The sequence below is a fragment of the Aethalodelphis obliquidens genome, unplaced genomic scaffold, assembly GCF_003676395.1.
Source record: "Aethalodelphis obliquidens isolate GAN/ISIS:26980383/991018 unplaced genomic scaffold, ASM367639v1 scaffold51, whole genome shotgun sequence".
Classification (NCBI taxonomy): domain Eukaryota; kingdom Metazoa; phylum Chordata; class Mammalia; order Artiodactyla; family Delphinidae; genus Aethalodelphis; species Aethalodelphis obliquidens.
In genome coordinates this window covers 12,173,023-12,185,231 of record NW_020837995.1, presented here as the reverse complement: position 1 = coordinate 12,185,231, position 12,209 = coordinate 12,173,023, and the positions used below count along the sequence as shown (strand labels likewise).

General features: G+C 46.8%; 1 protein-coding gene across 3 annotated transcripts in view; it reads right to left on the bottom strand.

Annotated features, from left to right (window-relative positions):
• Positions 1-999: 999 nt before the first annotated feature.
• The window catches only part of SORD (sorbitol dehydrogenase), a 35,662-nt gene continuing 24,452 nt past the window's right edge, over positions 1,000-12,209 (bottom strand). For all 3 annotated transcript variants that reach the window (XM_027084175.1, XM_027084173.1, XM_027084176.1), the window contains 5 exons: positions 9,947-10,065; positions 7,073-7,138; positions 5,920-6,095; positions 2,215-2,336; positions 1,000-1,296 (listed from right to left, as the gene is read on the bottom strand). In XM_027084175.1, coding sequence (XP_026939976.1) covers positions 1,131-1,296; positions 2,215-2,336; positions 5,920-6,095; positions 7,073-7,138; positions 9,947-10,065 — 649 coding nt within the window. In that variant the 3' untranslated portion in view covers positions 1,000-1,130. The remainder of the gene's footprint in view (positions 1,297-2,214; positions 2,337-5,919; positions 6,096-7,072; positions 7,139-9,946; positions 10,066-12,209) is intronic.

Here is a 12,209-nt window from a genome sequence, read left to right as displayed (position 1 = left end):
GCAAATGGTCTCTTCATAACTGAGCCCTCAACCCCCATCTGGCCACAGTCACAGTAGAACCAGGAACCCAATGGGCAGATTTCTCTCCTTACACAACTTCCAGGCACTCCAGGAAGAAGGGGAGTCCTGGCACCTACCTGCCAAGCTCTGCTCTACTTGCCGAACTTTGATCAGCACGAACAGGTCATTTTGGCTACAAGTTCTCCCAAATTCTCCCTATCTGTGTGTTTCTTTTTTAAAATAATAATTTATTTATTTATTTATTTTGGCTGCACTGGGTCTCTGTTGCTGCACACAGGCTTTTCTCTAGTTGCGGTGAGTGGGGGCTACTCTTTGTTGCAGTGCATGGGCTTCTCATTGCAGTGGCTTCTCTTGCTGTGGAGCACGGGCTCTAGGCACATGGGCTTCAGTAGTTGCAGCACATGGGCTCAGTAGTTGTAGTTTGTGGGCTCTAGAGCGCAGGCTCAGTAGTTGCGGTGCACGGGCTTAGTTGCTCTGCAGCATGTGGGATCTTCCCAGACCAGGGATTGAACTCATGTCCCCTACACTGGCAGGCGGATTCTTAACCACTGCGCTGCCAGGGAAGTCCCTCCCTACTTGTGGGTTTTTTGTTTTGTTTTGTTTTGTTTTTATTTATTTTTTGGCTGCGTTGGGTCTTCGCTGCTGTGCGCAGGCTTTCTCTAGTTGTGGAGAGTGGGGGCTACTCTTCATTGTGGCGCGCGGGCTTCTCATTGCGGTGGCTTCTCTTGTTGCGGAGCACGGGCTCTAGGTGCGTGGGCTTCAGTAGTTGTGGAATGCGGGCTCAATAGTTGTGGCTCGTGGGCTCTAGAGCGCAGGCAAAGTAGTTGCGGTGCACGGGCTTAGTTGCTCTGCAGCATGTGGGATCTTCCCGGACCAGGGCTTGAACCCCTGTCCCCTGCATTGGCAGGCAGATTCTTAACTAGTGCGCCACCAGGGAAGTCCCCCTACTTGTGTTTTTAAGGCACACCAACTCCTCTGTGTAAGCCTCTCTTTTTATAATGAATTATTTTAATTATTCTTACTACTCAAAAGAAACTTCCACCACTGCCCAGCCAACCACTCAACCCCAAGATGCTGAGAGTGGGGCCAAGGACAGAGCCCAATTCATATCATGGATTCTGGTCCTTGGGGTCGCACTTGATCATGACTTTCAACCCCAATCCCTTTTTGGATGTTTCAAAGGCCTCCAGAGCTTTCTCCAGAGGAAACCGATGGGTTACCAAGGGCTTTACATTCACAGACTTGGATGCAAGCATTGAAATCGCCATCGGCCACCTGGAAAAAATCACAAGCATCACACTCAACCTTCAGGAGGAAAGAAGGAGGTCCCCAAAACTACCCAGCACAAGATAAGTTTGGCCACATTTGTTTGTAGCTCTGTGGTTCTGCAAGGTCACTTCTACAGGCCAACAATGGAGAAAGGATCTTATGACTTATAATTCAGGAGTACAGAGTCTGTTCCCAAATGTCCCCTGTCCGTCTGCAATGTCTGCCATGAAGCCTAGAATTCCTTTGGCATGAAGGCATAAGGCATATGGAAGCCACTGTGAAAAGGCAGATAAGCCTCCAGTGGGGAAACCCAGGATGATCCAATCATACCCTTTAGCAGCTTGGCTTGGCAGAGTTTATTGGAAAACTAGCACTCTGCTGAGGGAATGGTTACAGACTCTGAAGATGGGAGAAAGGGCCACTGGTGGGGAAGGTGGTCCTGGACAGAGTGCCCCAGCAGGGGAGAGGATGGACCCACAGAACATGAGGTGGGATTTATTAAGACCCTCTCACTTCCCAGGGTGGGACCTGGGGATCTGGAGTGAGAACCAAGGAACTTGAGTTCTTGCGGTTGTCCTGTTTCTCTCCTTCTTCCCTTTAAAGGGGGAAAATGGAGATCTGGCCACTTAAAGAAATGGAAAAGAGAGGGCCTAGACAATGAGTGGCAGACACCCAAGAAGAGCATGTTTCAAATTCCCGCTCCCTCCCTCTTTCCCTACAGCCCTCTCAGCTCTGCCCTCCCATTCTTTAACCACAAGTGAGTGCTCTATCTTTGGATCCTTATCATAACACACGGATGTCAGTGTGGCCAGGGAGTGCCCCTCATGAATAAACAGGCAGAGACTCTTGGTCCCAGAGGCCACCTAGGGCCTTCCCTGGACTTGCTGGCCACTCGCCACCCTGGCTCACCCACAACATACTCACGTGTTGCAGTATCGAAACACACCCTTGATGTCCACCTCCCTGGTAGCTGCGTGCACTAGGGGCACACTGGTCATCTCAGAGCCCAGCCCCACAAGCACCAGCGTCCCACCAGATTGAGTGGCCTGAAGAAGAGGTAAGAACAAGAAAACCAAGAAGATGAGAAAATGCAGACCCCACTCACAGTAGCACTGTTGCCATACAAACAGGTAAGTATCCAAAAATTTCAGAGTATGACTCTTTCTATACTGCTGGACTCTTCAGCATGTTAACCAAACTCAACAGAGCAGCAGAGTAGACAATGTCTCCTTTAAAGATCCTGAAACAATACACTTACCAGTGGAGGCACAGTGGGAGCATCTTCTGCTGTCCACAACATCCCAGGAAACAGCAAAGGTTCTCCAGAGAGCAATGAGAATCTCCCCTACAACCATTGCTGACCCTTCAGCAGCCACTGAGCATCTTTCAAATGTTTACTAATTCAGGGGGCATCTCTGGTGGCGCAGTGGTTAAGAATCTGCCTGCCAATGCAGGGGACACGGGTTCGAGCCCTGGTCCGGGAAGATCCCACATGCCGCGGAGCAACTAAGCCCATGCGCCACAACTACTGAGCCTGTGATCTAGAGCCTGTGAGCCACAACTACTGAGCCCAAGTGCCACAACAACTGAAGCCCACGTGCCTAGAGCCCGTACTCCACAACAAGAGAAGCCACAGCAATGAGAAGCCCGCACACCGCAACGAAGAGTAGCCCTGTCTCGCCGCAACCAGAGAGAAGCGCGCATGAGACAACAAAGACGCAACGCAGCAAAAATAAAATAAATACTAATTAAGAAAAAAAAAAAGCTTTACTAATTCAGTACCAGATGTTGGTGTCAGCCACTTCCTCCTCCAGAGTGCTCCCCACAAGACAGAGTGCCAAACCTCTAACGGACCACCTTCTTGGTTAAAAAAAAACAACTACCAAGCACTATACCAATGGGGAGGGCTATAGGACTTCTGTGGTTTAAAAACTGCCTTATATGTGCACGCTGGCAATTAGAAATTTTTGTTCCAGAGACATTCTCCCAATGGTATCAGTCATAATGGATTCATCAGTTTCCTCTTTGAGTGGGCAGAGAGCAAAATTTTCCCCAACAATCTCCACATAACTTCACATGAGTGCTAGGCCTGCTCCAGAGATTTTGGGGGGTCATTGTGCTCGATGATGTGAGGGACAGAAAAATGGGCAATTCATTCATGCTAAGTTTTCATTACAGTTAACAGCAGAAAGCACTTACTGGGACCATTCTAAGTGCTGAGCAATGGAGCAGTAAGACAGCAAACATCACAGCTTCTACCTCCGAGGGGAAGGATACACCCTGGAGAGAGGGCTGTAGTGTGGAGGTGACTCCCAGCATTTGTACTTTTGAGCTCTGGGACCCTAGACGGTGCTCTGTCAGCCATGGGCTCCTCATGTGTGAGAACAGGACGATGCCTCCCCCTCAGCAGGGCTCTTAGGGGTGACAGTCACAGTGGCTGGCACTAGGATGGGCTCAACGTTTGGCATGTCTTCTGTTTTTATTGAAGCACAGTCACTTACAAATCACCTGTGACATATAAACACTGTCAGTAAGGGGGAGGGTATCTCACAACTGAAAAACATTGCTGTCCTCATTGGAAAAGTGTTGGGGGAGGTGTTCAGAATCGTGAGGGAGCCACAGAATACACTAAGAAATTTTCCAGGAAAACTGTTGCCCATTCAGCACTTCCTCTCCACCTGGTAAGGAGGAAGAGGAACCTCTTCCAAACTGGTCATCCCAGGCTGCCAGGAGGCCAGTAGCTTATTGACCACAGGCAAAGGAAATCTCAGACCACTGTTTTGTTGCTGTGACTTCCACACCAAGGAGATGACATCAATTCTACCCTAAGCATTTGCTATGTCTCCTCACGAACATTATCTAGACATCACATGGCAGAAAGGTGACTCTCAGGTATGTCCATAAGGTGCCTCTGCCTAACCTGCCCCTTGGCAGAGTGAACTGTAGCATTCTACAGCACCTGTCATGCATGATGCTCCACTCCCCACTCAGGACAGGCACCGGCTTCAGGCTGGTGAAGGCCCTTGTGTCACATTTACCTCCACGCCCACCTCAGGTAGCCTGGCAACTGGGCCCCCACCATCAATAGTTGGAGATATCAACTTGTTCTCAGATGCCCTCCAGCCAGGGCACAAGAAGAAGGAAGAACTTGTACTAGGAAGCCATGTCTTTTACTGCCTTTCTCTTGAGTGGGGGTCACTGACCTGCTGACAACTTGAAAACAGTAGACACACCTTACTGGTCAAGCCCTCAAGGTGTCTGGCACAAAGCCAGGCACGAGGCAGGAACCCAAGACCTGCCATGGGTTGAACATAGCTCCACTGATCACACACACATCCATCGCCCTCTGGGTTTTGGTTTCTCTTTGCCCCTTCCCACGTGGTGACCACTGACTGTCTCGGACAGTGGAGCAGAGAGCTGGCTGATTCCAGCTGGAACAAGGTTAGGGCAAAAGTGGCACCTGCTCCTGCCTCTCCCGCTGCTTCCTTGGCCCCCGGTGCCATATGCATCTTGGTAGGAGGAGGGGAAGGCAGCTCTGCCTGGATGTGCCAGGCTTGAGGGCCGTGCCACACAGCTCGAGGGATCAGGTTTTCCCAGAATGTCTTGCACGGTGGACAGTGCCCTTGTGTGTGACTGGCTGTGACTCAGAAGGAAGGAAGAAGCATGTGCTGCTTTGGGAGACAGGGCAGGAGTGCCCAGCAGTGGCAGCTACCAATGCTCTCCCCAGCCCAGCCCCTCCCACCCTAGCACTGGTTCCTTGTCCCCTCTATCCCTTCCTCTCCAGAGGAGCCAGATGGAGTAAGGAAAGCCCAGGCACTGGAGCAGTGCGCTCAAGGCGAGTCACTGGGCCGCTCTCCTTGTAAAATGTGGAAAACGAGAACTCATTTTCAGGGCTATTATACAGATTAGGCATCATGTTTATAAAGCACACAGCAGAGGACACAGCCCACGGTAGAGCTTGGAATCTAGTTCTTATTCTTTTCTTCCTTCTTTTCCTCATACTTTGATTTCTCAATTTTACTCCTCCCTGCCCCTCCCCCTTCAACATCCCATAAATTACTGGTGGGTTGCTGAGGGGTAACTCAGGTATTGGCAGCTTATCTGTTCCTAATTCTGGGAAAGGACAGTAGTAGACAACCGTGATACTGAAATATCACCTCACCTTTGTGACTAGCTGAATTAACGACTGTTAGTTTGTATCAATGACTCAAAGACTACTGTTTTCCTCAATAAAGCAAGATAGGGATTTCCCACACTCAACTAAGGCATGCTTCCTTGTTCCTTCTGTTGATTTTTTTTTTTACCAGGAGCACTATTTTCATGATCACAGATGTGATCATAACAGAAATCCCATCCTAAAGATATGGGTCACTTAACATCTTTCAAGGCCCATGTATATCTGTTACCTAGTTTGAAGTTCACAATAACCCAATGAAGGTGTTAGGGAAATGTCACTACCTCCACAAGAGAGATAAGAGAGCAGTTATCAAGGAATTACCTGGTGGGGGGAGGGGTGGTCAACACAGCAAATCAGTGGAGAAGCTTGATCCTAGGAATCCTACTTGGTTCACTACCCTGGGCTGATTCCCTGAAGCTGCCTACCAGCTTAGCTACCCTTATTCCACTCACGTATATGCCCGCCTGGATGGAGGTCTCCACCCCTGTGCACTCGATGGTAACTTCAGGCTTGCACCCCAGCAGGCCTTCCACTTTATTGGCAATTTCCTGCGGGCTCTCGTTGGAGATCTGGAGGAGGAAATCAGCTCCAACTTCCTTGGCTTTAGACAACCGAGAGGCTGACAGATCTAAAGTTGAACAAAAGTTTCTTTCAAACTGAGAAACTGGATGGTGGATTAGGGAGAAAAAATGAAGGTGCAGATTCCAATGGCAAGGAAGCTCTGGTGTAGTGATGGTGTCGCTGAGCCCAACACACACACTCTCTAAACACACCCTCACACATAATCTCTTAGATAACTTCTCAAACATCCACATCCTTCTACATCCCCATACACCCCCATACATACCACACAGCTCTACACAGCTACACACATACTCTCTCACCTTCTCACACAAAACACGCAATGACACCCTTCTGCATCCCCACTCCCCTCATATATCCCCAACACCCCATACACCACACAACTCTACATGCTCACTCATACACTCTCACATATAACCTCTCCTCATACATACAAACACTCTCAGATACATTATACACACACACATTCTCTCTCACAGATACCTTCTCCACACACACGCACCCTTCTATACCCCACACGCTTCCATCATACCATGCTGCTCCACACACACATACCCACATGTCCTGTCAGAGAACCTCTCCTCACACACACATGAGTGTCTCACTCATACCACATACCTCACACATAAACATCCTCTTATAAACACATCACATACCCCACTAACACCACATCACACACACACACGCACACACACCCTCTGAGCTTGGTCAAACAACCCAAGGGCTGAAACTCTTCTTAGGACCAGGTGGGCAGTATAAGCATCTGAGGTCCACACATAAAGAGCCAGGTCCTCTTCTCTGCAGCAGCCACCCTCTCCCAGGAGCTTCAAAAGAGTCTCCTCCTCAGCCCTGACTTGGTCATCTCCTGGGTGGGCTTTTCAACCCTGGAACCCAGAAGAAAAGAGCAGGAGCCTCGTTAGAAACCCACTACACCAGGAAGGGAACAGGTCTCATGCCCCTGCTCCAAAACTGTAGGCCCAGCTGCTTCTATCCCAAGGAGATTTAAAAAGAAGAAAACCTTACCAGTCACCACCACTTGAGATGCACCCATTGCTTTGGCCACGAGCAAACTGACCAGTCCAATTGGCCCTAAATAAAGCAAGAAATAGGAGACATTTGTGAAATATCAAACACCAGCTCTCCCCCTTGTCTAGGCCATGGACAGGAACTGTATCTTTTGAGTACCTCTAGCATCTATCCCAGTGCCTAACATATAGTGAGACCTTAACAACTGTTTGTTGAATGCATGAGTAAATGAGTGCATGAGGGATTGTCCTCTACCTGGAATCTGCTCCCAGTGCTGGGCTCCTGTTCTCTCTTTGACCCCCTACCTTCTTAGAACCCAACATGCCTCCCCAAGGTGAGACGTGTCCTTTCAGGTGCCCTCTGAGGACCACCTTGGAGGGTGTCCTAGGTTGACCCAGCTGCTCAGGCAGCTGCAGGATGTCCAGGTGCCTGAGAATCAGCCCAAAGACCACCTGCTTCCCCACTTTATAGGCACACTAGATGGTTTTAACACAAAAACCAGACCACAAATAAGGCTATGCAGAATATCTTTGAGGACTTGCTTTTCGGACACTCCCCTTGAGAATAATTTAGTGAGTTCGCCCAGAAAGCAAAACACTGAGAAATACCTGAAATAACCAACAAAGGGCTGATTAGTTAAGTAAACTACAGAAGGATACCAAACAGCTATTAAAAATTATGTCTAACTCTTTTACCTAATGACATAGAAAAATGTTCACAGTATATTAATTTTTTGAAAGAGTAGGTAAAATGAAGCATATTCAGGATGATCTCATGAATTAAACGAACAAAAACAAAAACCAAACTGAAATATTCTACACCAAAATGTTAACAGTGGTTCTCTCAGGCTGATGGGTTGTGTGAGTGCACATGCGTGCAGATGTGGTATGTATGTGGTATGTATGATTTAACTTCTTTTTCTATGGCAAAAAAGTATTACTTATGCAGAGTTTTTTTTTAAAAAAATCTGTCACGTGAATCCTACAGTCTGCTGGCTCATTGAGGCAAATCTTCTATACCCATCACCCTGCTTAGGAAGCCCTGTAGTCACTTATTTGGCCCTGCCAAAGAAAATCAGTCACAAAGTGTATGAGGATTAACTCAAAATGGATTAATGACTTGAATATAAGACCTGAAACCATAAAACTCCTAGAAGAAAACATAGGCAGTAAGCTCCTTGACATCCGTCTTGAGTTTTTGGATTTGACACCAAAAGCAAAGGCAATAAAAGCAAAAATAAACAAGTGGGACTGTATCAAACTAAAAAGCTTCTGCACAGCAAAGGAAACATCAACAAAATGAAAAAGGCAACATGTTGAGTAGGAGAAAAATATTTGCAAATCATATATTTGATATGGGTTAATATCCAAAATATATATAAGAACTTGCACAACTCAATAGCAAAAAGCAATCTGATTGAAAATTGAGCAGAGGACATGACTAGACATTTTTCCAAAGAATATATACAGATTGCCAAAATAAACATGAAAGGATGCTTGACACCACTAATCAGAGAAATGTAAATCCATACCACAAAGAGATATCACTGTACACCTGTTAGCATGGCTATTATCAAAAAGACAACAAGTAACAATTATTGGTGAGGATGCAGAGAAAAGGAAACCCCTATGCACTGTTGGTGGGAATGTAAATTGGTACAGACACTACAGAAAACAGTGTGGAGATTCCTCAAAAATGATCCAGTAATTCTACTTCTATTCAGAAGTGGAATTTTATCCAAAGAAAATAAAAACTTACTCAAAATGTTATCTCCACCCCCATATTCACTGCAGCATTATTTACAATAGCCCAGACATGGAAGCCACCTAAGTGTTCACCAATGGATGAATAGGCAGAGAAAATGTGGTGTGTGTGTGTGTGTGTGTGTATAAAATATTCCATAGATATGAAGAATAGATATGGAGCTGAGCTCATAGATATGGAGAATAGATTGATTGCCAGAGGTGGTGGTGGCAGCAGTGAAATGGATGAAGAGGGTCAAAAGGTACAAACTTCCAGTTATAAAATAAATAAGTCCTGGTTATCTAATGTACAGCATGGTGACTATAGTTAATACTGTATTGCATATATGAAAGTTGCTAAGAGAATAGATCTTAAAAGTTCTTATCATAAGAAAAAAATTTTATAACTGTGTGATGACATGTTAGCTAGATTTACTGTGGTGATCATTTTGCAATATATACAAATATCAAATCATTATGTTGTACACCTGAAACTAATATAGTGTTATACGTCAGTTATACCTCCATAAAAAAATAAAAGTGTATGAGGAATACCAGATCACACCCACAAGGAGTGAAGCATGTTGTTTGGGTCACCAGAAGCAGTTAGAAGCCTAGATGATTCAGTCTGAGGCTGCTAGGCTTGTTCAAGTGACTGGAAGCAGGGGAGGAAGAAGGCAGCTAGCTGCAAGCCAATGTGGGCAGAGTGCTGACTCACAGTGGGCTGGACCCCACTCCTTCTGCTGGTCATAAGCATGGGCCGCCTCATTGTGGAAGGACCAGGAGACCAGTTCTCCAGGATGATTTGAAAGTCCAAAAGTTGCCCTTCCCTTTACTACCAAAAATATTTCCCTAGTTTCCTGTCAAGGGTTGAAAAATAATCCCAAATTGCATTCTTTAAGTGAACAAAAGGGTTATGTTGCCTAGGAAATAACATTGGTTACTACCATGCCTGCAGATATTTATCTAGCAAAGTGCGTGTCATTGAAGGAATGGGACACTGTGATCCTCCCTAACCCGGAAAGATTCTATGACCAATTTCAGCCCTTGGAGGGAGAATGAAATGGGCAGAGGGATCCCCACATTCCCCTTTAATGAACTCACAACCAGGGTGTCATCTGTTTCTTACCAGCTCCGCACACAAAGACCTTGTGCCCCAGGGTGACTCCAGCTCGCCGGCAGGCATGGATCCCCACAGACAGTGGCTCAATCAGGGCCCCTTCCTCAAAGGTGACATTGTCAGGAAGTCTGAGGAGTCATTCAACACACTTAGTTAGTCCCTCCGGGTTAACAGCAATAACAATAGCTAATATTTATTGAGCTTTAATTTATGTGCTGGGCAATGTGCTAAGCAATTTACATACATTCACTCATGTAAATCCTCAGAATAGTTCTGTGGTAGATATTATTATTCCCATTTTACAGACGAGGAAACCAAGCCTTGGAGGATTAAATGACTTGCTCCAAAAATTCAAAACCAGTGAGTACTGAGAGGCTTAAAGGGTTTGAACTGGAAGCCAGATATGTCTGATTCCAGAGCCCATATCATACTGCTCCCCCCTGAAAATGCTATCCAAGATAAAGTGTGGTGTGGCTGTCATTCATAAATGAAAAGTTCATTTCACAAGGGTTTAACTTAACACCATTCCAGCATTTCATCTGCTTCTCAAATTTATAACCTTTCTGGTTTCGTTTAAGCAAACAATCCAGACTATCAGCAGCTTTGCGAAACAGTGATTAGAAGCTGACTTCACTCTGTACGTTGTCTCCCATAGTACACACTTCAGAAGAACCATATCTGATAGCAGCAGCTGCCTGGCTGTCCCTGGATTGGTTAAGCAGATTAAATGCTGTGTTACCTTTGCCACTGGGTTCTTGGTTTTCACTTCCCTGTCCACTGGCACCTTAACCCTCTTAACCATCCCACTGATGAAGGCAGCAAATATTTGCATAATGCTTTACAGATTTAGAGAGCTTTCTCCTCCATATCTCATTTAATCCTCACCATGAACTTGTCAGGCAGGGAGGGCAGGCTTTGTTGTTGGTGGTGGTTTTTTTTTTTTTTTTTTTGGCCACAAGGCTTGCAGAATCGTAGTTCCCAGACCAGGGATTGAACCCAGGCCCTTGGCAGTGAAAGTCCAGAGTCCTAACCACTGGACTACCAGGGAATTCCCGGACAGGCTTTGTTTTAACCTTTATTCTACAGAAGCAGAACTGAAGCTGAAGACATTGAGCGACCTGCCCAAGGTTACAAGGCTAGTGAGCAGAAGAGCAAGACTTAAACCCAGATCTCCTGATTCCATATCCTCTGCCTGTCCCGCATCAGCTGCCTCTCGGTACAAGCAGCTCCGTAGTTAATATCTAACTTCTGCTACCTCCCCACTGCCCAGTATTTATTCAGCACATCCACAACCTCCACATGCAAGAACGTGAAAACCCTCAAGTTCCAAAAAGAGAAAAAAGTGGCAGCCAAACCATGTGCTGATCCCCATGATCCTTCTGTTCCTGATCCTCCACAGAATAAATAACAAGGCCTGCATTCGGCCTGACTGGTGCCCACCACCCCTTTTATCTCCCCTCCCCTCTGCTTCTCTCATATCATTTCCCACACGCCAATCCACTCTCTTGCTCTGACTGTTGTCGTCATCCCTTCTACCCACCAAACCTACCCCATCAATTCCAAATAAGGGGGAAGAGTTTGAAGTGAAACAATGAAGATTCCCAAACTCTCTCAAGGACCCCCAGTCACACACACTCTCTCCAACAGCCCTGCCTCTTCACATTTGGGCCTCCCCCAAAGCTGGTGCTGGGGCTAAACAGAGGGTGGCCTGTGGTCAGGAACTGTGTGCTCCTCTCATCTTCTGCTCTGACTTCCCTTTGGAATAAGAATACCAGGGAGAAATGGGATTGGGGATGGTGATGAGAGAGGATTGTTACGTGGGAGATTATTCCACTGATTAGGCAGATGCTGCCTTATCACACATGCAGCCGTTGCCAGAGTCCTGGGGTCCAGCCCTTTTGCCACTGACCTGGGGAGAGTTACTGGGTCCTCCTTCCCCAACCTTGTTCAGTGGAGGTTAAGGGAAAGGGGATGAGTTTCTTCCCGGCCCTAATTGTTCATGATTTTATAAACACCAGAAAATGACAAAGCAACTTGGTGGTTTTCACAATGGGATCCAGGAAATAGGAAAAAGGGTTAAAGAATGATCAAGGGCTTCCCTGGTGGCGCAGTGGTTGAGAGTCCACCTGCCAATGCAGGGGACATGGGTTCGTGCCCCGGTCCGGGAAGATCCCACATGTCATGGAGCGGCTGGGCCTGTGAGCCATGGCCGCTGAGCCTGTGCTCCGCAACAGGAGAGAGGCCCGCGTACCGCAAAAAAAAAAAAAAAAAA